The sequence below is a fragment of the Podarcis melisellensis genome (assembly GCF_964234715.1).
Source record: "Podarcis melisellensis genome assembly, chromosome: 18".
In the NCBI taxonomy this organism is placed as follows: domain Eukaryota; kingdom Metazoa; phylum Chordata; class Lepidosauria; order Squamata; family Lacertidae; genus Podarcis; species Podarcis melisellensis.
In genome coordinates this window covers 4,025,636-4,047,797 of record NC_138536.1, presented here as the reverse complement: position 1 = coordinate 4,047,797, position 22,162 = coordinate 4,025,636, and the positions used below count along the sequence as shown (strand labels likewise).

Sequence of the window (22,162 nt, the reverse complement as noted above, 5' to 3'; positions counted from 1 at the left end):
TAATGATCTGTCGTTAGCTTGACGGAAGTGTACAATAGATGAGCTTTCCTGCTTTGGCTCATCTTCCTTTTTTTCCTATTTTTTCCCCCTTTTCTTTTATCTTCCCCATAGTTGCTTATGTTCTGTGCCATGTACTTCGATATTTTTTGTAGGGTTTTTTCATTACTATTAAGGAATTTTCCTTTGTAATTTTGGTTGTCTATATTTATAGGGACCTGTTTAAAGCAAAATAAAAGTTTAAAAAAAAACAACCATTAAAAGCTTCCCTAAACAGACAGACTGATGCCAACCATTCAGGGGTGCCAACTTGAATAAAATATTGGGGGGGTGGGCACACCCTGGTAAGCCTTGTCCCACATTATTGATCCACACACGTCATTTGAATGGGAATGGCCGTCAACTTTGTGGGGGCCATAGGCCCCCCTCAAATATTTTATCGTGGGGGGGCCCCGTGGCCCCTAGGACTTGGCTCCTATTCAGCCGTGTCCTTTTCTTCCTCTTTAATTCCCCTCAGACATCTCGAACTACAACCCCCATCAGCCCCGGCCTGACTAGGCGCCGTGCCGGGGATTGTGGGAGTTGTAGTCCTTCAGCGTCAGGCGGGTCGAACCCCATTGGCTGGCGCCGGCGCGCGTAGGCGTCGAGCGGGCCCAAGCCGGCCTCCCCTTACGCGTCCCCATGGCAACCCCGCGCCCTCCGCCCCGCGCCCCGGACCACCCAATCCCCGACCGTCTCCTCTACCTCCCGGAGGCCGCTTAGCCAATCGGGCGAGGACGACGAGGGGAAGTGACCTATGACAGCGTAGAAGACGCCGCGGTGGGGCGGGGCGTCCTCTTCGGGTTTTTTTTTTTTTTTTAGCCAGTACTAGAGCGCGCGGATTGCGCATGCTCGGAGGAGGAGGGGGGAGGTAAACAAAATGGCGGCGGCGTGTTAGCTGCGGCGGCAGGAAGGCAAGGAGAGGGGCGAGGCGGCTTTGACGTAGTCAGGGGAGGGGAGCAGCCGGCCAGGCAGCCCCCCACATAGCCGCCCCTTGGGGAGCGGCAGAGCCCCCCCAACCCCCCCACCTATTCCCCCGCCAGGCTCGAGGGGGGAGGGGTCCCAAAAGGACTCTGACTCACCCCCCCTGCTACTTGAGCGCAGGGCTTGGGCCTAGTGGTTTTTTCCCTGGGGGGGGGGGAAGGCTGCCCCTCATAAACAGCAGACTCCCCATATTCATTTTAAGCCGTGTGTGTGAGAGAGAGGGGGGGGTTGCTCTCCTTGCAGGGGGGGGAGAAGGCGGAGGGGGGGAGGGTCTGTGTGTCTGTGGACGGGAGGGGGGTGGAATAAGCTATTTTTATATAATTTATATTTTTTATTTAAACAGAGAAAAGTGTCTATATATATATATATATATATATATAGGCACACACTTGGTGTTGGGGTTTTGGGGGGGGGGGAGTTCGGTTGCCTGTCCTTTAGGGAAGGCAAATCGGCTGATAGGAGTTCTGTTAGTTGACTCCTCTGGCAATTCAGGGCCCTTCTTCCCCTTAAGGAGGAAAGTTTCTCCCCCAGTTTTTATTAGTGAAAGTCCATTAGTTAATCCCCATTCCCAACCCTTTCTTTTTCTTTCTTTCTTTCTTTCTTTCTTTTGGGGGGGTGACATTTATTTTCCTCCACCCCATTCTTAAAAGATTGGGGAAGAAGTTGTCGGGAACTCTTGGTTGACAGCCAGTGACCCTTCTTGAGGAAAGATCCTTTTCCCCCACCCTAATTTTTAAGTTGAATCCCATGAGGAATTGAACCCCCTTTTTCGTTGGGGAGGAGTGATCCTGAGTTGAAAGGATACTTGCCTCTTTTTTTGTTAGTGATTCCTCCTGTTAGAAATTGTGACGGGGAATTAAGTCAAAGAGTATTACATTAAGCAGAGGTGTCTCCGTTAATCAACTTCCCTCTTCCCCCTCCCCTTTCCCCCCAATTTAGAAACTCTTCTGAGAAGGGAAGACCCTTACCTCTTCTTCCCTTGTGGTGGTGTTATTTTTTCGCTTCTGTTGCCCCTTCTGTTAGGGTCAGATTTTCTCTCCCTCACCCCACTTGCCTTTGCAGAGAGCTATCTTTAAGTAGCCCTCGTTAATTGCCACAATTTGGGGAAAATTATTATAGCTGCCTCCCAGTCCCAATTGGCACTTGTTTTTCTTTTAGCCCTTAAGTTCTCTCTGGCTGAGAAGGGACCAGGTACTTTCTGTCCTTTAACATTTCCCCCCCCTCTGGGTTGAATGCATGGGAGACTAGGCATCTCCCATACTACAGATTTCCCTTCCACCCCTTCTCTTGTAGAGAGAGGAGACTCCACATAAGGACTCCCTAATTTTGTGGGTGCCAATATTGTGAAGAGGAAGATACTTGGGGATTATTGAAGCTCTTCAAAAGAGTCCCATTAGGAATTTGGCAGGGAAGGGTCTACTCCCCCCCCCCTTTCCCAAAGTTAATATTCTCCCCACCTGTTTGACAGGCATCTTGGTCTCTTGTGGGAACGGTACAATTACCTGTCAAGGGAAAATCTCCCAATTCCTTTTTTTTTCCTTTTCCCAACTCATGTGCCAAGGATAACTTTCTCTTGACTCTGTGGGCTTGTGAACATCACATTGCATTTCCTTATTTAGATCGGAAGGCCACATAAACAGAACGGTGTGTGTGTGTGTCTGTTTACTCTCAGCAAGATCGGTCAGGAGTCTGGCACTAATGGGATCAATCTGTTCTGAGTGATGCCTTCAAAAGCCTGGTGTTGCTGCAGAATAGCTTGATGGTAGAGGGGTTCCCCAAGAGTAAGATGATTAGAGGCCTCCCCTCTTTTTTCAAGACAGTTGCTTAAGCTGGATGAATTGTGTAAGCTTAAACTTGCCTCAGGAGAGCTTGCTCAAGCACCATCCCCTCCTCTCTCTCTCTCTTTTTTTGTGGGTGCTTAGTTCTGGGAGACTTGAATAGGGTTTGAGCTGCCTGCCTGCCTACCTTAATACCTGAAGCAGTGGGGTGACACATCATGTGTCAGGTAGACCCCAAGTGGTTGAAGGATGCCCCTGGTAGTACCTACTAGACACGGAAGGCCTCGATCCTTTGTCAAGGGTGGAAGAGAAGCAGTTGAAATCAGTATTGAAAATTCCTTTAAAGAGACTTGGTTCCAGCTTCCGAACGGCTGAGAGGACTCTCATCGGAGGTCGTACCTGGGTGGCGAGAGTGGTCAAAGCCGAGGGGTGGGTTTGGGCTCCTTGATTCTTCACCTCACCGTTTGGAAACAGGAGCTGCCATGCCTTGCTAGCGATGGAACACCCTCCGAGACACTAGCTTTCAGTTTCCAAACGCAGGAAGTATTCTAGAAGATGACTTAGGCCCTCAAGGAAGGGGGGGAAATACCTTGGACTTCCTCAGGAGAACATTACCTGATGTGAAAGACTTGGAGCAGCAAAAACGAGTTGTTGGGTTTTTTTTTCAAAAAGAAGTTAAAGCTGACTGTAAATCAACTTTGTTGCTTTCCCCCGTCCACATTGTTTAAGAGAAGCTCTATAAGTATTGGAACGAGGTGCTGGATCTCTGCAGGGCCCTCGTGGGCTCGAGAGAAAAGTTCTCATAGGCTTTTATTTTTCATTTGTAAGTTAAAACGTTTGTACAATCTTTTTGGGAATTCTCTACTTACCTCCGCTGAACATCCTTCTTCCCCACCCCAAAAGAATTGGGAGTAAAAAGGGAGCATCCGACACAACAGGAAAGTGGATTTTTAAACCTTTGGCGCGTGCACACGCTTGTCATCGTTGTCGTAGAACGCAAACAGGCTTGGGTCATTTCGATTCGCGATGGAGGACTCACAGCAGTTGGGGATGTTTGTCGAAAGCGAACTGATCTCGGTGGGCATGGATACTTTCATCCACCGCATAGACTCTACGGAAGTGATCTACCAGCCCCGCCGGAAAAGGGCAAAACTCATAGGCAAGTACCTGATGGGGGACCTGCTTGGGGAAGGATCCTACGGCAAGGTCAAGGAGATGCTGGACTCCGAAACCCTCTGTAGGAGAGCAGTCAAGATCCTGAAGAAGAAGAAGCTGCGGAGGATCCCCAACGGGGAGGCCAATGTTAAAAAGTGAGTGTTGGGGTTTTTGGGGGGGGTGGGAGAAGGTTTGGGGATGAGGGTGGGCCCAACCTACAAAAATTGAGCGTAGTTGTGTCTTCGTAGCACGTTACTGCAGAATAAAGTAAAGGACCCCTGGACGATTACGTCCAGTCAAAGGCGACTGGGGTTGCGGCGCTCATCTCGCTTTCAGGCCGAGGGAGCCGGCGTTTGTCCACAGACAGCTTTCCAGGTCATGTGACCAGCATGACTAAACCGCTTCTGGCGCAGTGGGACACCGTGACAGAAACCAGAGTGCACGGAAATGCCAGGGACGCGGGGGGCACTGCGGTGTTAACCGCGGAGCCTCTTGGGCTTGCCGATCGGAAGGTCGGCAGTTTGAATCACTGCAACAGAGTGAGCTCCCGTTGCTCTGTCCCAGCTCCTGCCAACCTAGCAGTTTGAAAGCATGCCAGCACAAGTAGATAAATAGGTACCCCTGTGGCGGGAAGGTAAACCGAGTTTCTGTATCCTCTGGTTTCCGTCACGGTGTCCCGTTGCGCCAGAAGCGCTTTAGTCGTGCTGGCCACATGACGTGGAAAGCTGTCTGTTGACAAATGCCAGCTTCCTCGGCCTGAAAGCAAGATGAGCGCTGCAACCCCAGAGTCCCCTTAGACTTTCCATGGGTCCTTTACCTTTTACCTTTACTGCATAATTCATTCCCACAAGGCATAGTGATGGCCGCCTTGAATGTCTTTGAAAGAGGATTAGACAAATTGGAGGAGGAGGATGCTGTCGATGGGTTTTGTCCGGTGGCTGTGTTTTGCCTTCTCCATTGGAGGGAATTTTCCACGGCTGGAACTCAGAAGTGGGAAGAGTTGCTCTCGCGCTCAGGTCGTGCTTATGGGTTTCCCATGGGGCCGTCTGCTTGGCCAATGTGAGAAGAGGATGCTGGTCTCGATGCCCCCCCCCCTGGCCTGATCTAGCAGGAAGGCTGTTATGTTCTTATTACAGCAAGCATTGGGAACCTCTGGCCTAGGAGGATACATGCTGCCCTCTGTGTAAGTGCAAACAGGTGGGAGAAGTGGGTGCGGAAAGGCAGGAAGGGATGGGCGCACACATTAGGCCAGGCGTGGCCAAACTTGGCCCTCCAGCTGTTTTGGGACTACAGTTCCCATCATCCCTGACCACTGGTCCTGTTAGCAATGGATGATGGGAGTTGTAGTCTCAAAACAGCTGGGATGGGTGCACACATTATGCCAGGCATGACCAAACATGGCCCTCCAGCTGTTTTGAGACTACAATTCCCATCATCCCTGGCCACTGGTCCTGTTAGCTACGGATGATGGGAGTTGTAGCTGGAGGGCCAAGTTTGGCCATGCCTGCATAAGGCCCAGCCCCCTCTCTCTCTCACTGCTGGCTCTGACCTACAGCGGATTGCCCTTTCCCCTGGGGTTATGTGGCCTTCGAAGGGGAAATGGTTTGTACTCCTGGAAAATGTGTGGTTGCGAAGCAGAGAAAACAGCCATCTGCTTGCGTTTCTGTCGTAAAAGTGGGAGCTCCAGGATTGACTATGGGGGTTCCACAGGGCAGCCGTCGGAGGTTGGGGCAGCTTGCAAATATTATGGTCTGCCACTGGCTGGCTCAACTCCCATGTTCAGATGTGTACTTCTTGCTGGGTGGTGATTGCTGCCTCTTGTCTGTCAGAGTTGTTTCCTCAGGCAGGAGGAGCAGTTACGGATTCCCTCTCAGGCCTGTCAGAAGGTGCTTTGGGTGACAGCCTGGGCAGAAACAGTTAGGTGGGCCCTTCTCCTGCACCCTCTCCCCTTGTGAGTCTCTCTAGGTTTCTTTTTGTGCCTTGTCTGCGCCAGGGATGTCTTGCTCTGTGATGTTGAAAGGGCATCTCCCCACCAGTGGCTTCCCAGCTTCACTTTCCGGCACCTTTCATTGGTAGGGTGCACTTGAGCGAATCACCTTCCAGGGAATAACCAGAAATGGCAAAAATAAACGAGAGCTGGAATATAGATTGGAGCTCAACAAACCCACTGGCTCGCAAGCTATAGAAAATGTGACCGCATCCTCTGGAGGCATCTTGCGTGGTTAGATATTGTCGTGCTCGTGGGTTGTTCAAAGTGGTCTCCTGGGCAGCAGTTTCTCCCCAGTAGTATTGGGCCGGTATCCTCAAGAACAAGGGTGATTAACTTGGGTGCCTTCCAGATGTTTCTGGGACTACAACTCCCAGGCAGTGGTTGGACATGATGGGAGTTGTATTCCAGCAGCTTCTGGAAGGCCAAAGAGTGCCTCTTCCCTTTGTGCAGTATCTGCCTCTGCAATTGGCCAGGCAGCATGAACCCTCTGGATTGGCTGTGCAGGTGTAAACTCCAGCAGCACCTCCTCCTGCTTTGCTGGCTGTGGTTTCCTTCCTTTGCCCAGGTCCTTAGCTCCCAACAACTTAGGTAAAGGGACCCCTGACCATTAGGTCCAGTCGTGGCCGACTCTGGGGTTGCGGCGCTCATCTCGCTTTACTGGCCGAGGGAGCCGGCGTACAGCTTCCGGGTCATGTGGCCAGCAGGACGAAGCCGCTTCTGGCGAACCAGAGCAGCACACGGAAACACCGTTTCCCTTCCTGCCGGAGCGGTACCTATTTATCTACTTGCACATTGACGTGCTTTCGAACTGCTAGGTTGGCAGGAGCAGGGTCCGAGCAACGGGAGCTCACCCCATCATCGTGGGGATTCGAACCGCCAACCTTCTGATCGGCAAGTCCTAGGCTCTGTGGTTTAACCCACAGCGCCACCCCGCGTCCCTCCCAACAACTTACATCTGAGCTAAGCGAGCAGCTGCTGCAGCTCTAGGTTTAGGGATCGGCTTGCCTGGGACTCTAGACTAGCCCTGACAGGCCCCTGTCTTCTGAATCCGGGAAATGCAACCAGGATAACCTCAGTTGTGCAGGCTGAGGTGTGGAACGCCTTCCCCACAGAGCTGCCTCCTTCACTGAACAGCTTTCAGCAAAGACTGATGGGGCACCTCTTTTACCCTGGCCTTTGACACCTCAGGTGTTCTTTTCCAGGATGTACCCTATGCTTGTACCTGCAGCCTGTTCTCTCTGTGTTTCACACTGGTCTTTAAATTGTTGTAACCTGCCCTGGGACCTGCTGGCAAACAAGCCCTGCCATGTCCTGGCCAGCCTAGGAAAACAGCGCAGTGCTGTTGAGGCTTGCCTGGGCCCAGCACTTTGTAGCCAGTTGAGGCAACCCATGTTTCCTCAGGCGCCTGTGGCCCTTCAGACGTTGCTAGCAATGTTAGAAACTCAGGTGTGAGCTAATTGCCAAATGGCACCTTAAACCTGGGTTACGGTCGCCACAGTGGAATGTCTAGGCACCTTCCTTTTCTTTTTTGCTGTGGAATCTATTTTTTATTATTCAATTCAATAACGCTTTATATTTTAAAGAAAAACATCACAAACATGTTAAAAGATTACCGTATTTTTTGCTTTTTCCCTCCTAAAAAGTAAGGGGAAATGTGTGTGCGTCTTATGGAGCCAATGCAGGCTGCGCAGCTATCCCAGAAGCCAGAACAGCAAGAGGGATTGCTGCTTTCACTGCGCAGCTATCCCTCTTGCTGTTCTGGCTTCTGAGCTTCAGAATATTTTTCTTCTTGTTTTCCTCCTCCAAAAACTAGGTGCGTCTTGTGGTCTGGTGCATCTTATAGAGCGAAAAATATGGTAATTGCCCAATTGGCACCTTAAACCTGGGTTATGGTCACCACAGTGGAATGTCTGGGCACCTTCCTTTTCTTTTTTGCTGTGGAATCTATTTTTTATTATTCATTTCAAGAACGCTTTATATTTTAAAGAAAAACATCGCAAACATGTTAAAAGATTACATTAAAAAATCCAGACTAAAAGAAATGCAAGCTTCAAGGAAAACATTTCGGATACTTCTGAAAGTGACATTTTTTTTCTTTTCCCATATACAGTGGTACCTCAAGGTTACATACGCTTCAGGTTACATATGCTTCAGGTTAAATACGCTTCAGGTTACAGACTCCGCTAACCCAGAAATAGTGCTTCAGGTTAAGAACTTTGCTTCAGGATGAGAACAGAAATCGTGCTCTGGCAGCGAGGCAGCAGCAGGAGGCCCCATTAGCTAAAGTGGTGCTTCAGGTTAAGAACAGTTTCAGGTTAAGTACAGACCTCCGGAACGAATTAAGTACTTAACCCAAGGTATCACTGTAGTAGAAACTTCGGGTTGGGAAAGCAACAAACCCGGAAGTACCGTATTTTTCTGGGTTTCGCCACTCGTGCATGCGCAGAAACATGCGCTGAGCAGGCTCCTCCGGTTGCGGAAACCTCGGGATCTGACCAGAGCTCCGGAACAGATCCTGTCCGTAACCGGAGGTACCACTGTATCTATTTGCCTACTTAATTTATAGAGCTGCCCCATAGCAGAATGGCTCTAGGAAGCCATTGGGGTGTTGTGGTTAGATTGTCGGACCAGGACTTGGGAGATCAGGGTTCAAATCCCCACTCCGTCAGGAATCTCACGGTGTGACCTTGGAGCCAGTCACAGCCTCTTAACTTACCTTACTGGGTTGTCATAGGAATTAACGGAGGGGGTTGGTAAACCGTGTACTTTTTAATGACCTTTTGGACTACAATTCCCATCATCCACGACCACTGGCCCTGCTAGCTAGGGATGATGGGAGTTGTAGTACAAAGGCGGGTAGAGACGCAAGTTTAGAAAACCCTGGTGTAGACAGCACTGAACTAGACGGAGCAACTGGTCTGACTCGGTATAAGATAAGACAGTTCCCTGCATTTCTGTGTCAGTTCTGCAGTCAAATATCACTGGAGGAGTCTATTCCAGCTAGTATACCCCCCCCTCCAGGCTGGTTCATCCTCACCTGCCTGCCTTCATTTTCCTTCCTCCATGTGCCCCCACAGTTCTCCCAGGCCTTTTAAATGTGAGGGTCCACCTTATCAATAAAGGTAAAGGGACCCCTGACCATTAGGTTCAGTCGTGGCCGACTCTGGGGTTGCGGCGCTCATCTTGCTTTATTGGCCGAGGGAGCCGGCGTACAGCTTCCGGGTCATGTGGCCAGCAGGACTAAGCCGCTTCTAGCGAACCAGAGCAGCGCACGGAATGCCGTTTACCTTCCCGCTGGAGCGGTACCTATTTATCTACTTGCGCTTTGACGTTATTTCGAACTGCTAGGTTGGCAGGAGCAGGGACCAAGCAACTGGAGCTCACCCCGTTGTCACGGGAATTCGAACCGCCGACCTTCTGATCGGCAAGTCCTAGGCTCTGTGGCTTAACCTTATCAATAGCCCACCCCAAAAAAACAACCCAGGTATTGGTATCTGAAAATACTGCCACAGTGCCAACCCCTGACTCCCAAAACAAGCTGGTTCCCTCTTTAAAAGCTAGCATCCACCCAGCTTGTTCCGGCATCTGCTGAGCGTCAGCCCCGTGGGGTTTTTCTGCCTCTTTAGGCAATCTTGGATAAACGCCTGGATGGAGACGTTCGCCTCCCTTGTCCATCGCCTGGCTCATTGGGGGGGGGGGCTGTGAGCGCTGCCGCCAGTGAATCAGCTTCGCTCTATTATTGCTTCTTCGGACAGGCCTTCAGAACCAGGTTTTCTTTTCGCTTCTGGAAAAACGAGATCTGCCAGAGAGAGAGAGGAAGAATCGAAACTACCCCCAAAAAACAGCTTATCCACATCGCCCTTTGAGGTTCCATCTGTGCAGGAGGCTGAGAAGGCGGTTCTGTGCCGACCTGGGGCCTTCCTGGTGTTTCGGCCGAAGCTCTCATCACGTCAGCCCCTCTGCGCTGATGGGAATCGAACTCCAAGCATGCTGTGGTCCTCCATCGCAGCCCCTCTCGGTTCCTCTTCTCTCTCGCCTCTCTTTGCAAGTGCTATTTACTGTACTCAGAATGTCCCTCTGTGCAAATGCAGTTTAATCAGAAGGAAGGAGAGACCGGCTGCCACTTCCTCGCATCCTGGGTATGTACAGTGGTACCTCGGGTTACATACGCTTCAGGTTACATACGCTTCAGGTTACAGACTCCGCTAAGCCAGAAATATTACCTCGGGTTAAGAACTTTGCTTCAGGATGAGAACAGAAATCATGCTCCGGCGGCACAGTGGCAGCAGGAGGCCCCATTAGCTAAAGTGGTGCCTCAGGTTAAGAACAGTTTCAGGTTAAGTACGGACCTCCAGAACGAATTAAGTACTTAACCCGAGGTACCACTGTATCTCCCTCCCAGGCAAGTTTATTTCCAGGAATCTCTCTCCTTCGCATGAAACGGAGGCCAAAAGCATTAAGGATGAATTGCTGGTGTTCACACATGTTTTACATGTGGTTTTATATTCTGACTGTATCCTGCTCTGAGACATGCAGGGGATAGGGTTGCCATACGTCTAATCTCCCGGTCATAGCTTCAATTTCTTTTGAGATTTTGCAAAAGAAGAAGCTGGACAAATATGGGCAAAACGAATTGTGTACAGATTTTCACTTTTTGAAATACAGCGGCCCTAGTAATAGGGTGGTATGTATAGTGGTACCTTGGTTTAGGAAGTTAATCCGTTCCGGAAGTCCATTCTTAAACCAAAGCGTTCTGCATAAAGTTTTGTATTAAATGTTCATTGCTCGACAGAACTGACCCCATTATTTACACCACTTTCTGCTATGTGCTCTTCATATTTTTAGAACAAAAATGCAACCGATGATAGTGTGGGAAAGTCACCAAGGTCAGAGTAGTTAGGCTCGAGACGTTCACTGATGATTTACTGGTGATCGCTTTTCTACATAAAAAGGCAACCATAATTTTAAGCGATAGACATTAGGCTAGCAGAAAAAAAATTGAAGCAAACTTCATCTCTATTCAAAGAACATGCAGAGAATAGCTGATATACCTGCGTTTCTAACACTAGTGTAAAGGTTGGAGTTAGCTGGCAATGGAATGCAAAAGGTACACTCTGTGGCAGTTCAGTTAGAGCATTTGTTGTTGTTTAGTCGTGTCCGACTCTTCGTGACCCCCTGGACCAGAGCATACCAGGCCCTCCTGTCTTCCACTGCCTCCCCCAGTTTGGTCAAATTCATGCTGGTAGCTTGCAGAACACTATCCAACCATCTCGTCCTCTGTCGTCCCCTTCTCCTTGCGCCCTCCATCTTTCCCAACATCAGGGTCTTTTCCAGGGAGTCTTCTCTTCTCCTGAGGTGGCCAAAGTCTTGGAGCCTCAGCTTCACGATCTGTCCTTCCAGTGAGCGCTCAGGGCTGATTTCCTTCCGAATGGAGAGGTTGGATCTTCTTGCAGTCCATGGGACTCTCCAGAGTCTCCTCCAGCACCAGAATTCAAAAGCATCCATTCTTCGGCGATCAGCCTTCTTTATGGTCCAGCTCTCACTTCCATACATCACTTCTGGGAAAACCATAGCTTTAACTATACAGACCTTTGTTGGTAAGGTGATGTCTCTGCTTTTTAAGATGCTGTCTAGGTTTGCCATCTCCTTTCTCCCAAGAAGCAGGCGTCTTTTAATTTCGTGGCTGCTGTCACCATCTGCAGTGATCATGGAGCCCAAGAAAGTAAAATATCTCACTGCCTCCATTCCTTCCCCTTCTATCTGCCAGGAGGTGATGGGACCAGTGGCCGTGATCTTCGTTTTTTTGATGTTGAGCTTCAGACCATATTTTGGAGCATAAATAGTTAGAGCATAAATAGAGGCAAAACGGCCTTTTGCAACAGCAGTCATAGGTAATAATGCATCCTGAGTAGTATTGCTAAGTAAATTAACCTTCATAGCAAGGCAGAAAGCCATTGTCTTTTTTCTGACACAAATGGGGGGGAAATAGAGGTTTTGATTCAGCACCCTTACGCCAAAGTTCTCTTGTTCTCAGGCTGATGCCTTCAGATAAGATCGGGAACAGAGTGACCTGGTGGACTGAAATGTTCGTGTTCTGGTTTCTGGATAATGTGCCATTTCTGATGTCAGATTACTGTGCATAGTTCTCCTTTGGTGGATCCTGCACCCTGTCTCCACAGCCTCCAGCATTCTGCATATGCGAGCTCAAATACAGAAGAGCTTCACCCTAGCTGTTGACAATGAAAGTTTCCATTATCCCCTTCTAGGGACGCGAGTGGTGCTGTGGCCTAAGCCACTAAGCCTCTTGGGCTTGCCGATTGGAAGGTTGGCGTTTCGAATCCGTGCAACACTGGCGAGCTCCCGTTGCTCTGTCCCAGCTCCTGCCAACCTAGCAGTTCAAAAGCACACCAGTGCAAGTAGATAAATAGGTACCGCTGCAGCGGGAAGGTAAATGGTGTTTCCGTGCGCTCTGGCTTCGTCACGGTGTCCCGTTGCGCTAGAAGCGGTTTAGTCCTGCCGGCCACATGACCCGGAAAGCTGTCTGCGGACAAACGCCAGCTCCCTCGGCCTGAAAGCGAGATGAGCGCCGCAACCCCACAGTCACCTTTGACTGGACATAACCGTCCAGGGTCGTTTATCCTCTTCTGGGTAATTCTAGAGCCCACAGCTAGCTTTGGCAAAGCTATAAGGCCTAGAAATACAGTGTGAGTCCTTTAAAAGAGGCCCCGTGGATACAGAGTACACATGTTCCAGGGGGCCTGTTTTAAAAGACTCACCCTGTATAAGTTTCGTGTGTTAAGTTTCACAACAGAGAATGGAGACGCCTGCAAGGTTAAAGTCCCCATTCTGTTTGCGTGTGTTGTGTTCTTTCTGAGCTGTGTGCTTTGCAAGTACCCTCCTCCATAACTCTTCTCTTTTTTTGCCTTGCTCAGTCGGTGGAGCGTGAGACTCGTTAATTTCAGGGTCGTGGGTTCAAGCCACACATCAGGGGTTTGACTAGATGACCCTTAGGGTCCCTTCCAACTCTGCAACGCTGTGATTTTGTGATTCTGCCTGCTCCCTTGCCAGGGCTTATACATGACTAAGCCTGGCAGGCAGCTACCCCGACAATTACCTCCGGGCTTTTGCCCGTTAAGTCAGTGCCTCCGTTTAAGATTCTGCCGCTTGTTATTTATTAATTTGTGACATCACCTTCCACGTATATCGTCCTAGGGAGATTTGCAGACGCATCCTTAAAAACAGCAGAAATAAAGTTGCAGGCGGTGCAAGGAGAACCGGGTATAATAATAATAATAAATAATAAATTTTATTTATAGCCCACCCTCCCCAGCCGAAGCCGGGCTCAGAGCGGCTAACAACAATAAAACATTCTAAAATCATTTCATTATAAAATCAGTTCCAATCAAATTAATGGCAACCATTGGGCTAGAAGTTCTGTGAGGATTGCCAAAGGAGGGAGTCAGGCTGTGCCCTGGCCAAAGGCCTGGTGGAACAGCTCCGTCTTGCAGGCCCTGCGGAAAGATGTCAAGTCCCGCAGGGCCCAGGTCTCTTGTGGCAGAGCGTTCCACCAGGTCGGAGCCACAGCCGAAAAAGCCCTGGCTCTGGTTGAGGCCAGCCTAACCTCTCTGTGGCCTGGGACCTTCAAGATGTTTTTGTTTGAAGATCCTCTGTGGGACATACCAGGAGAGGCGGTCCCGTAGGTACGAGTGTCCTAGGCCGTATAGGGCTTTGAAGGTTAAAACCAGCACCTTAAACCCGATCCTATACTCCACCGGGAGCCAGTGCAGCTGGTATAGCACCGGGTGAATGTGAGTTTAAAAGTGACACAGCATGAACTTTGCAGGGGATTGGACTAGATGACATATTTGTTCCGTTTCTGACTCTGCAATTCCGCGATTCCAACACCTGAAATGGGAGTGCTTGTCATCTAACTGGAAAAGCTTCCCAGCGCAAAGAAACGAAAAGAAAAAAGCTTTAGGAAAGTGCAGACAAGCAAGTCCCTGCCCTTCCTTGACAGGGGTTAAGCCGCGGGCAGCCGGGGTGGCTGTGCCTTCCGAAGCTTGTTGAACGAAAACTCCCATCACCCCTGACCTTTGACCCAGCTGGCTCCCGGGGCGGATGGGAGTTGGAGTCTGAGATGACCTGGAGGGCAGTGTGCCTTCTACCCCTGTAAGCAGAATGCAGAGTTCCCAGTGAAGGTGGAAGAACTGACGAGAGTCCCCTGCTAAGTTTAGGCCCCTGCATCTGTTGCGGCCCATCTTGCGGCGCTGTAAGCAACAGCTGTGGCCTTTGCTCCGTCGCGAGAAGCTCTTCCTGGACATCCACTGCCTTTCCAGTTCCTTTTTAGCTCTGGTGCGCCTAGTTCCTCTGAGGTCGGGCTTTGCAGCTCAGCGTAGGGCAGACTTTCGTTCTTTCCGTTCCCCTTCTCTTTCCCCTGCTCGCGTCCACCCCAGTCAAACTTGGCCAAGACCAGCTGGAAGGCAGCACTGGAATTACTGTATTTTTCACTCTATAGGAAGCACCGGACCATAGGAGGGGGAAGAACAGGGGAAAAAAATTATTTTCTTGTTCTCCCCCTCAAAAACAAGATGCGTTCAAGAGCAGGTCGGGGAACAGCGCAAAGGCTGCGTGCAGCCTTGCCGTTGCCCCCCAAGCTTGTGGTGCTGGCAGTGGGGGGAAGAGCTGCTTTCTCCCACCGCCAGCCTCAAAGATCCCTGAAGCCTTTGGAGCGCAGCTTCGGGGACAGTCTTTCAAGCCTCCACAGAGGCTTTGCGCAGTCACCCCGAAGCTAGAACAGCTTCAGGCTGCAGGCTGCTATCCGCAAGCCTTTGGAGCCCGGAGGGAACTCCCGCCGGATTCCACAGGCTTGTGGAGAGCTGCCCAAGCCCCGGGGTGCGCCGCGCCGCACTCCCCGGACTTCGGGCTGCAGCCATCTGTCCGCAAGCCTGTGGAGCCCAGCGGGAGTTCCCACCGGGCTCCACAGGCTTGCGGATAGTTCCTGAAGCCTGGAGAGCAAGAGAGGTCGGTGCGCACCGACCCCTCTCGCTCTCCAGGCTTCAGCGAAAGCCTGCATTTGCTCCATAGGACGCACACACTTTCCCCCTTCATTTTTGGAGGGGGAAAAGTGCATCCTATAGAGCGATGCCTCGGGAGACAATGGGAGGAGTTCGCCAAGCTGTTGGAAGGTTGCAGCGCCTCCTGATGCCAGATAGGAATGTTTTGTTGCAGCTGGGGCAGACAGAGGCGTCCGGTTGTGCTGCTGCAGCTGCACAAGGGCGTTTCTTCTCTCTGCGCTCTTCCCGGAGGTCATTCCTCCTCTGGCCACCGCTGTGGATGTACAAACGGACTCCTATCTCCAGGCACTGTGGTCTTCTGCAAGGGGTTCCTCCACGGCAAGGTTGGCATTGCCAGCCTTCATGCCACGTTTGCAGACATCTGCCAGTGGGCCTGGGGCCGGAAGTCAGCTCCCCATAGCATAGAGCATGTCCTTGGGGGATCCTGCCATCTTCCATTCTGTGGACGTGACGCCGCTGAGACAGGAGTGGGAATGTATGGGGAATGTGGGCTCAGGAGAACACATCTTTGTGTGGAATTCTGTCCTGACATGTTGTTGTTGCTTAGTCGTGTCCGCCTCTTCGTGACCCCATGTACCAGAGCATGCCAGGCCCCTCTGTCTTCCACTGCCTCCCGCAGTTTGGTCAAACTCATGTTGGCACCTTTGAGAACACTGTCCCACCATCTCGTCCTCCGTCATCCCCTTCTCCTTGTGCCCTCCATCTTTCCCAACATCAGGGTCTTTTCCAGGGAGTCTTCTCTTCTCATGAGGTGGCCAAAGTCTTGGAGCCTCAGCTTCAGGATCTGTCCTTCCAGTGAGCACTCAGGGCTGATTTCCTTCCGAATGGAGAGGTTTGATCTTCTTGCAGTCCATGGGACTCTCAAGAGTCTCCTCCAGCACCAGAATTCAAAAGCATCCATTCTTCGGCGATCAGCCTTCTTTATGGTCCAGCTCTCACTGCCATACATCACTACTGGGGAAACCATAGCTTTAACAATACGAACCTTTGTCAGCAAGGTGGTGTCTCTGCTTTTTAAGATGCTGTCTAGGTTTGTCATTGCTTTTCTCCCTATAAGCAGGCATCTTTTAATTTCATGACTGTTGTCACCATAAGATACCCCAAATCTACCTGACAGAGCACATGTGGAAGGCCTTGAGGCATCTCTCCTGGTGGGTGTAAATTGCCCATGACTCACTTCCATAAAGCAGCGTCCTCAACACACAAGCCTGGTAGACCTTCATCTCGGTATTGGATGTTAGCAGTTAAGAACATTGAAAGAGTCTGGCTCATAGCTGTCAGCCTTCCCTTTTTTTACGGGAAATTTCCTTATTCCAGCGTCGTTTCCCGCTGCTATCCCAGATTGTTAGATATCCCGTAGACTGTTCCTGGGACAGGTGAGGCTGCTGATCCCTTATTTTCAAATCTGAAAGTTGACAGCTATGGTCCGGCTACAGGATCAGGCCAGGGGGGTGGAGCTAGCATCCTGTTCTCACAGTAGCCTGTGCAACCTCACAAGCAGGACCAGAGCGCAAAAGCATACTCTTCCTGCGCAATTCACAGCAGCTTCCTCCTTCGAATTGGTCTCATCTCCATTTAAAGCCTTCAGAGTCATTGGCCCTCACTGCCTCTCATGGGAATGTCATCATTTGACCATGTGCTCCGTGAGGGAGGAGTTACCGTATTTTTTGCTCTATAAGACTCACTTTTTTCCTCCTAAAAAGTAAGGGGAAATGTGTGTGCGTCTTATGGAGCGAATGCAGGCTGCGCAGCTATCCCAGAAGCCAGATCAGCAAGAGGCATCGCTGCTTTCGCTGCGCAGCGATCCCTCTTGCTGTTCTGGCTCCTGAGATTCAGAATTCCCCCCCCCCTTGTTTTCCTCCTCCAAGAACTAGGTGCGTCTTGTGGTCTGGTGCGTCTTATAGAGCGAAAAATACGGTGTACTTTTGTCTGTCCAGCTTCCTTGGGTGTCCCAGAGTATTCGGAGAGAGGGAGTGGCTTGTTTGTTTACGTTTGAGCATTTTTCTAAAGGGCTTAATATTATATATTTATATACGCAAAATTCCTGTTTTGGGGGTCATTGCCATATGGTATTCTGTTTCTATCCTAGGCCCCCTTTTACCCTGTGCATTTAAAACAGTGTCTTGTCGCTTTAAACAATCCTGGGAGCTGCGGTTTGTTAAAGATGCTGAGCGTTTTTAGCAGACCCCTATCCACCTCATGGAGCTACAATTTCCAGAGTGGTTTAGCAGTCAGTCCTGCTTCCCAGGGAGCTCTTGGGAATGTGGACGTATGACTTCACTGTGTGTGTTTTTCCAGTGGCCCAGCCTTAATGGCTCTCCCATGGCGAACAAATTCTCCTCCAGGCAGCTGTTAAGGAAACGTTTGCAGTCTGGAAAGGGTTCCCACCCACCCCCATCGTTCCTGGGATAGCTCAGTCCAGTGGCGTAGCGTGGGGGGTGCAGGGGGGGCCGGGTGCAACATCTGGGGGTTAGGGGCCACAAATTACTTGCTTTGCCCCGGGTGCTGACAACCCACGCTATGCCACTGGCTCAGTCCGGTAGAGCACAAGACTCTTAATTTCAAGGTTGTGGGTTCGAACCCCACATGGGGCAGAAGTTTCCTGCATTGCAGGAGGCTGAAATAGATGACGCTTGTGGTCATCTAACTCTACAGTTCTGTGATTTTGCAGGATGGTTATCAGTAATGAGATAATATACGGGTGTGGAAATTCTCCCGGGGGTGTGGAAATTTCTGTGGGCTCATTTGCACGGCCTACCATATTGGTTTTAGTCGGTTAATCAAGATGGATTGGGTTTAAGAACAACGACAGATTTGCTGGATAGGTGCCCTTAACTGGCCCGCAAGGATTTTGTTTTTTAAGTGATGCAGCGTAGTACATAGGACGCGGGGGGCGCTGTGGTCTAAACTACAGAGCCTAGCACTTGCTGATCAGAAGGTCGGCAGTTCGAATCCCCGCAATGACGGGGTGAGCTCCCGTTGCTCAGTCCCCGCTCCTGCCAACCTAGCAGTTCGAAAGTGCAAGTAGATAAATAGGTATCACTCCGGTGGAAAGGTAAACGGCGTTTCCGTGCGCTGCTCTGGTTCGCCAGAAGCGGCTTAGTCCTGCTGGCCACATGACCCGGAAGCTGTACGCCGGCTCCCTCGGCCAGCAAAGCGAGATGAGCGCCGCAACGCCTGAGTCGTCCGCGACTGGACCTAATGCTCGGGGGTCCCATTACCTTTTTACCATAGTGGAATTGGCCATACACAGATCATTGAATTGTAGAGCTGGAAGCGACACCAAGGGTCATCTAGTCCAACCCTCTGATGGTCCCAGATTCAAGCCCTGACCTCTCCAGGTCAGGCTAGGGGAGACCCCCTGCTTCAGCCACCCCCTGCCCTGTTTCACACCCTCCTAGGGTGGTTTTGCCTGGAAATACAGTGGTACCTCGCAAGACGAAATTAATCCGTTCCGTGAGGCTCTTCGTATAGCCCATTGACAGCTTAGCGCTTTTAGCGGCTTTTAGCGGCTTATCAGCTTAGCGGATCAGCTGATAAGCGGCTTAGTGGCTTAGAAAAAGGGGGGGGAAACCCCGCAGGAACTCGCAAGACATTTTCGTCTTGCGAAGCAAGCCCATAGGGAAATTCGTTTTGCGAAGCGCCTCCAAAACGGAAAACCCTTTCGTCTAGCAGGTTTTCCGTCTTGCGAGGCATTCGTCTTGCGGGGCACCACTGTAAGTCCTTCAACTTCAGTCATGCCGCTTGCTTGCTTGGACGGAGGGCATGTGTGTAGCAACTAGCCTACTGTACAAAGGTAAACATCACTTTGCTCCGCCCACCTTTGCCCCTAGCCCCTCCCACTGTCACTCTGCGGCCTCTGGGAGGAAATGTGGCCCTCAAAGTCAAAAGAGTTATCTGCTTTGAGTTCCTGTACTCTGCCGTTCAATAGAGCAGCGCACCTGAATTAGTGGCTGGCTCTGGCTCTGGGAGAAGCTTCTCGATCACGCCAGGGGAGGTTTATTTTCCTTTTCCCCCTCCTCTCTCCCTCCCTCCCACTGCCGCTGCTTTTCGCTTGCTGATTTGGCCATCTGGCTGACTTTGGCTACCGGCCAGATTCCGACATCCTGCCTTGTCATGGTGACGGTAAACAGAGGGGGAAATCCTTGCGTGAACCTGTCGGCGGACTTCTTGTCCTTTTAAAGAACTCGTTGCTAGGGCAATGCTGGCCGGAGATTTGAACAGAGAGGAAGTCCTAAGGAAAAGGGTCTGGGAGGTAGACAGTCCGTGGGGAAGCCTTGGCTCATCCTTAACCCACCTGGGGTTCTACAGATGTTTCAGAAGGGATGTGGTGATGTGATTTTTGGATGCTGTGGGTGCTTCTGCCTGGGCTACAAAGCCAGTGTTAGAAACTCGTGTGTGTGTGTGTGTACACATACATACATACACACAGTGGTACCTCGGGTTAAGTACTTAATTCGTTCCAGAGGTCCGTACTTAACCTGAAACTGTTCTTAACCTGAAGCACCACTTTAGCTAATGGGGCCTCCTGCTGCCGCTGTGCCAGTGGAGCACGATTTCTGTTCTCATCCTGAAGCAAAGTTCTTAACCTGAAGCACTATTTCTGGGTTAGCGGAGTCTCAGGTTAAGAACGGACCTCCGGAACGAGTTAAGTACTTAACCCGAGGTACCACTGTAAAAGGACACATTCTAGTCATGTAAAAACACCAGGCAGACCCCACAAATAACCCAGAGGTGCCTGTTAAATCAAAGGACACATTCTACTCATGTAAAAACACGCTGATTCCCGGACCATCCGTGGGCCAGATTGAGAAGGCGATTGGGCCACATCCGACCCCCGGGCCTTAGGTTGCCTACCCCTGGACTAGCCGCTCAACCCAATACGTCTGTCCAAGCTGCAGCTGCACAGAGATGGCAGCAGTGAGCGGCTACAGCTTCCTTTATATGGTGTCCTGCAATTTGCACTGTCAGAATACTGCAGCTGTCCACAACATCTACCTTGGGAGTGAGCCAGGAAGCGGACAGGGCCTCGCTCTGAGGGGTGGGGGAGTGGGCAGACATGGCCCCAACACCGCAGGAAGGAACAGTCTGTCCCCTTGTACAAGCGCAGCATCCTCTGCTTGGCAGCCGGAGCCTCCTCACGAGTCGCCTTTTCTCTCTCTCTCCCTTCCTGCTGCCAATCAGCTGTTCCCTTTCCCCCAAGCTTGACACAGAGCTGAGTCGGTCTTCCTGTTTTCGAGCTTTAGGGTGTCAGAATGAAGCAACAGAGGTTGCCAAGAACTGGCAGCCTGAACCGCAGAGGAAGGCCGGACGCAGGGTGGGAGGGAGGGGGGCGGATTCTCTAGAAATCAAAGCGCCCCTTTGCGTCGCTGGTTTAGCCTCGCAAGTGCTTTGAAAAACACTTTGCGCAAGCCTCTTGCAACAGCGCTGGCCAGGATTCTCCCAACATGCCATTCCTGCAAAGAAGGGGGAGCTCGAGGCCATGGCGAAGGACTTGCAAGCAATAAAGCTCGCAGCAAGGATTTCCGGAATTTTAGTAGCAGCTAGGGACGCGGGTGCCGCTGTGGGTTAAACCACAGAGCCTAGGGCTTGCCGATCAGAAGGTTGGCAGTTCGAATCCCCGCCAGGGGGTGAGCTCCCGTTGCTTGGTCCCTACTCCTGCCAACCTAGCAGTTCGAAAGCACCTCAAAGTGCAAGTAGATAAATAGGTACCGCTCCGGCGGGAAGGTAAACAGTGTTTCCGTGCGCTGCTCTGGTTCGCCAGAAGCGGTTTAGTCCTGCTGGCCACATGACCCGGAAGCTGTATGTCGGCTCCTTCGGCCAATAAAGCGAGATGAGCACCGCAACCCCAGAGTCGGCCACGACTGGAAGTAATGGTCAGGGGTCCCTTTACCTTTACCTACGATGCCCCGCCCATCTAGCTGAGTTTCCCCAGCCACTCTGGGCAGCTTCCAATCAAGTGTTAAAAACAATACAGCATCAAACATTAAAAACTTCCCTAAACAGGGCTGTCTTCAGATGTCTTTTAAAGAGAAGATAGCTGCTTATTTCCTTCACATCTGGTGGGAGGACGTTCCACAGGGCGGGCCCAACCACCGAGAAGGCCCTCTGTCTGGTTCCCTGTAACCTCACTTCTCGCAATGAGGGAACCACCAGAAGGCCCTCGGAGCTGGACCTCAGTGTCCGGGCAGAACGATGGGGGTGGAGACGCTCCTTCAGGTATACAGGACCGAGGCCGTTTAGGGCTTTAAAGGTCATCGCCAACACTTTGAATTGTACTCGGAGACGTACTGGGAGCCAATGCAGATCTCTCAGGACCGGTGTTATGTTGTCCCTGTGGCCACTCTCAGTCCCCAGTCTAGCTGCTGCATTCTGGATTAATTGCAGTTTCTGGGTCACCTTCAAAGGTAGCCCCACGTAGAGCACATTGCAGTAGTCCAAGCGGGAGATAACCAGACCATGCACCACTCTGGCGAGACAGTCCACAGGCAGGTAGGGTCTCAGCCTGCGTACAAGATGGAGCTGGTAGACAGCTGCCCTGGACACAGAATTGACCTGCACCTCCATGGACAGCTGTGAGTCCAAAATGACTCCCAGGCTGCGCACCTGGTCCTTCAGGGGCACAGTTACCCCATTCAGGACCAGGGAGTCCCCCACACCCACCCGCCCCCTGTCCCCTCAAAACAGTACTTCTGTCTTGTCAGGATTCAACCTCGATCTGTTAGCCGCCATCCATCCTCCAACCGCCTCCAGACACTCACACAGGACCTTCACCGGCTTCACTGGTTCTGATTTGAAAGAGAGAAACAGCCTCTGAGCCTCCATTCTCTCCCCACGCAGCAACAGGAACAGAATTCATTCCCAGAGCGAAAGGAGGGTCCTCCCTTGACTCCCTCTGCAAAGAGGAGGTTGCTTTGGTCACCTGCATATATATATATATATATTTCTCTTTTTCCTTCCAGGGAAATTCAGCTCCTTCGGCGGCTGCGGCACAAGAACGTCATCCAGCTGGTTGACGTCTTGTACAACGAAGAGAAGCAGAAGATATATCCTTTCTCCCCTGTCTGGGGCATGTACGGCTTCAGACTTCGTGCGTTTGCCCGCTCTCGCGAGCCTTGTGGATTCTAAGCCTCTTCTGCCTTGGT

At 51.1% G+C, this 22,162-nt stretch overlaps 1 protein-coding gene across 2 annotated transcripts in view; it reads left to right on the top strand.

Moving 5' to 3' along the window:
- The first annotated feature begins 1,280 nt into the window (after window positions 1-1,280).
- STK11 (serine/threonine kinase 11) overlaps window positions 1,281-22,162 on the top strand; it is a 61,290-nt gene continuing 40,408 nt past the window's right edge. For both annotated transcript variants that reach the window (XM_081895703.1, XM_081895704.1), the window contains exons 1-2: window positions 1,281-4,108; window positions 21,980-22,063. In XM_081895703.1, the coding sequence (XP_081751829.1) occupies window positions 3,825-4,108; window positions 21,980-22,063 (368 nt within the window). In that variant the 5' untranslated portion in view covers window positions 1,281-3,824. The remainder of the gene's footprint in view (window positions 4,109-21,979; window positions 22,064-22,162) is intronic.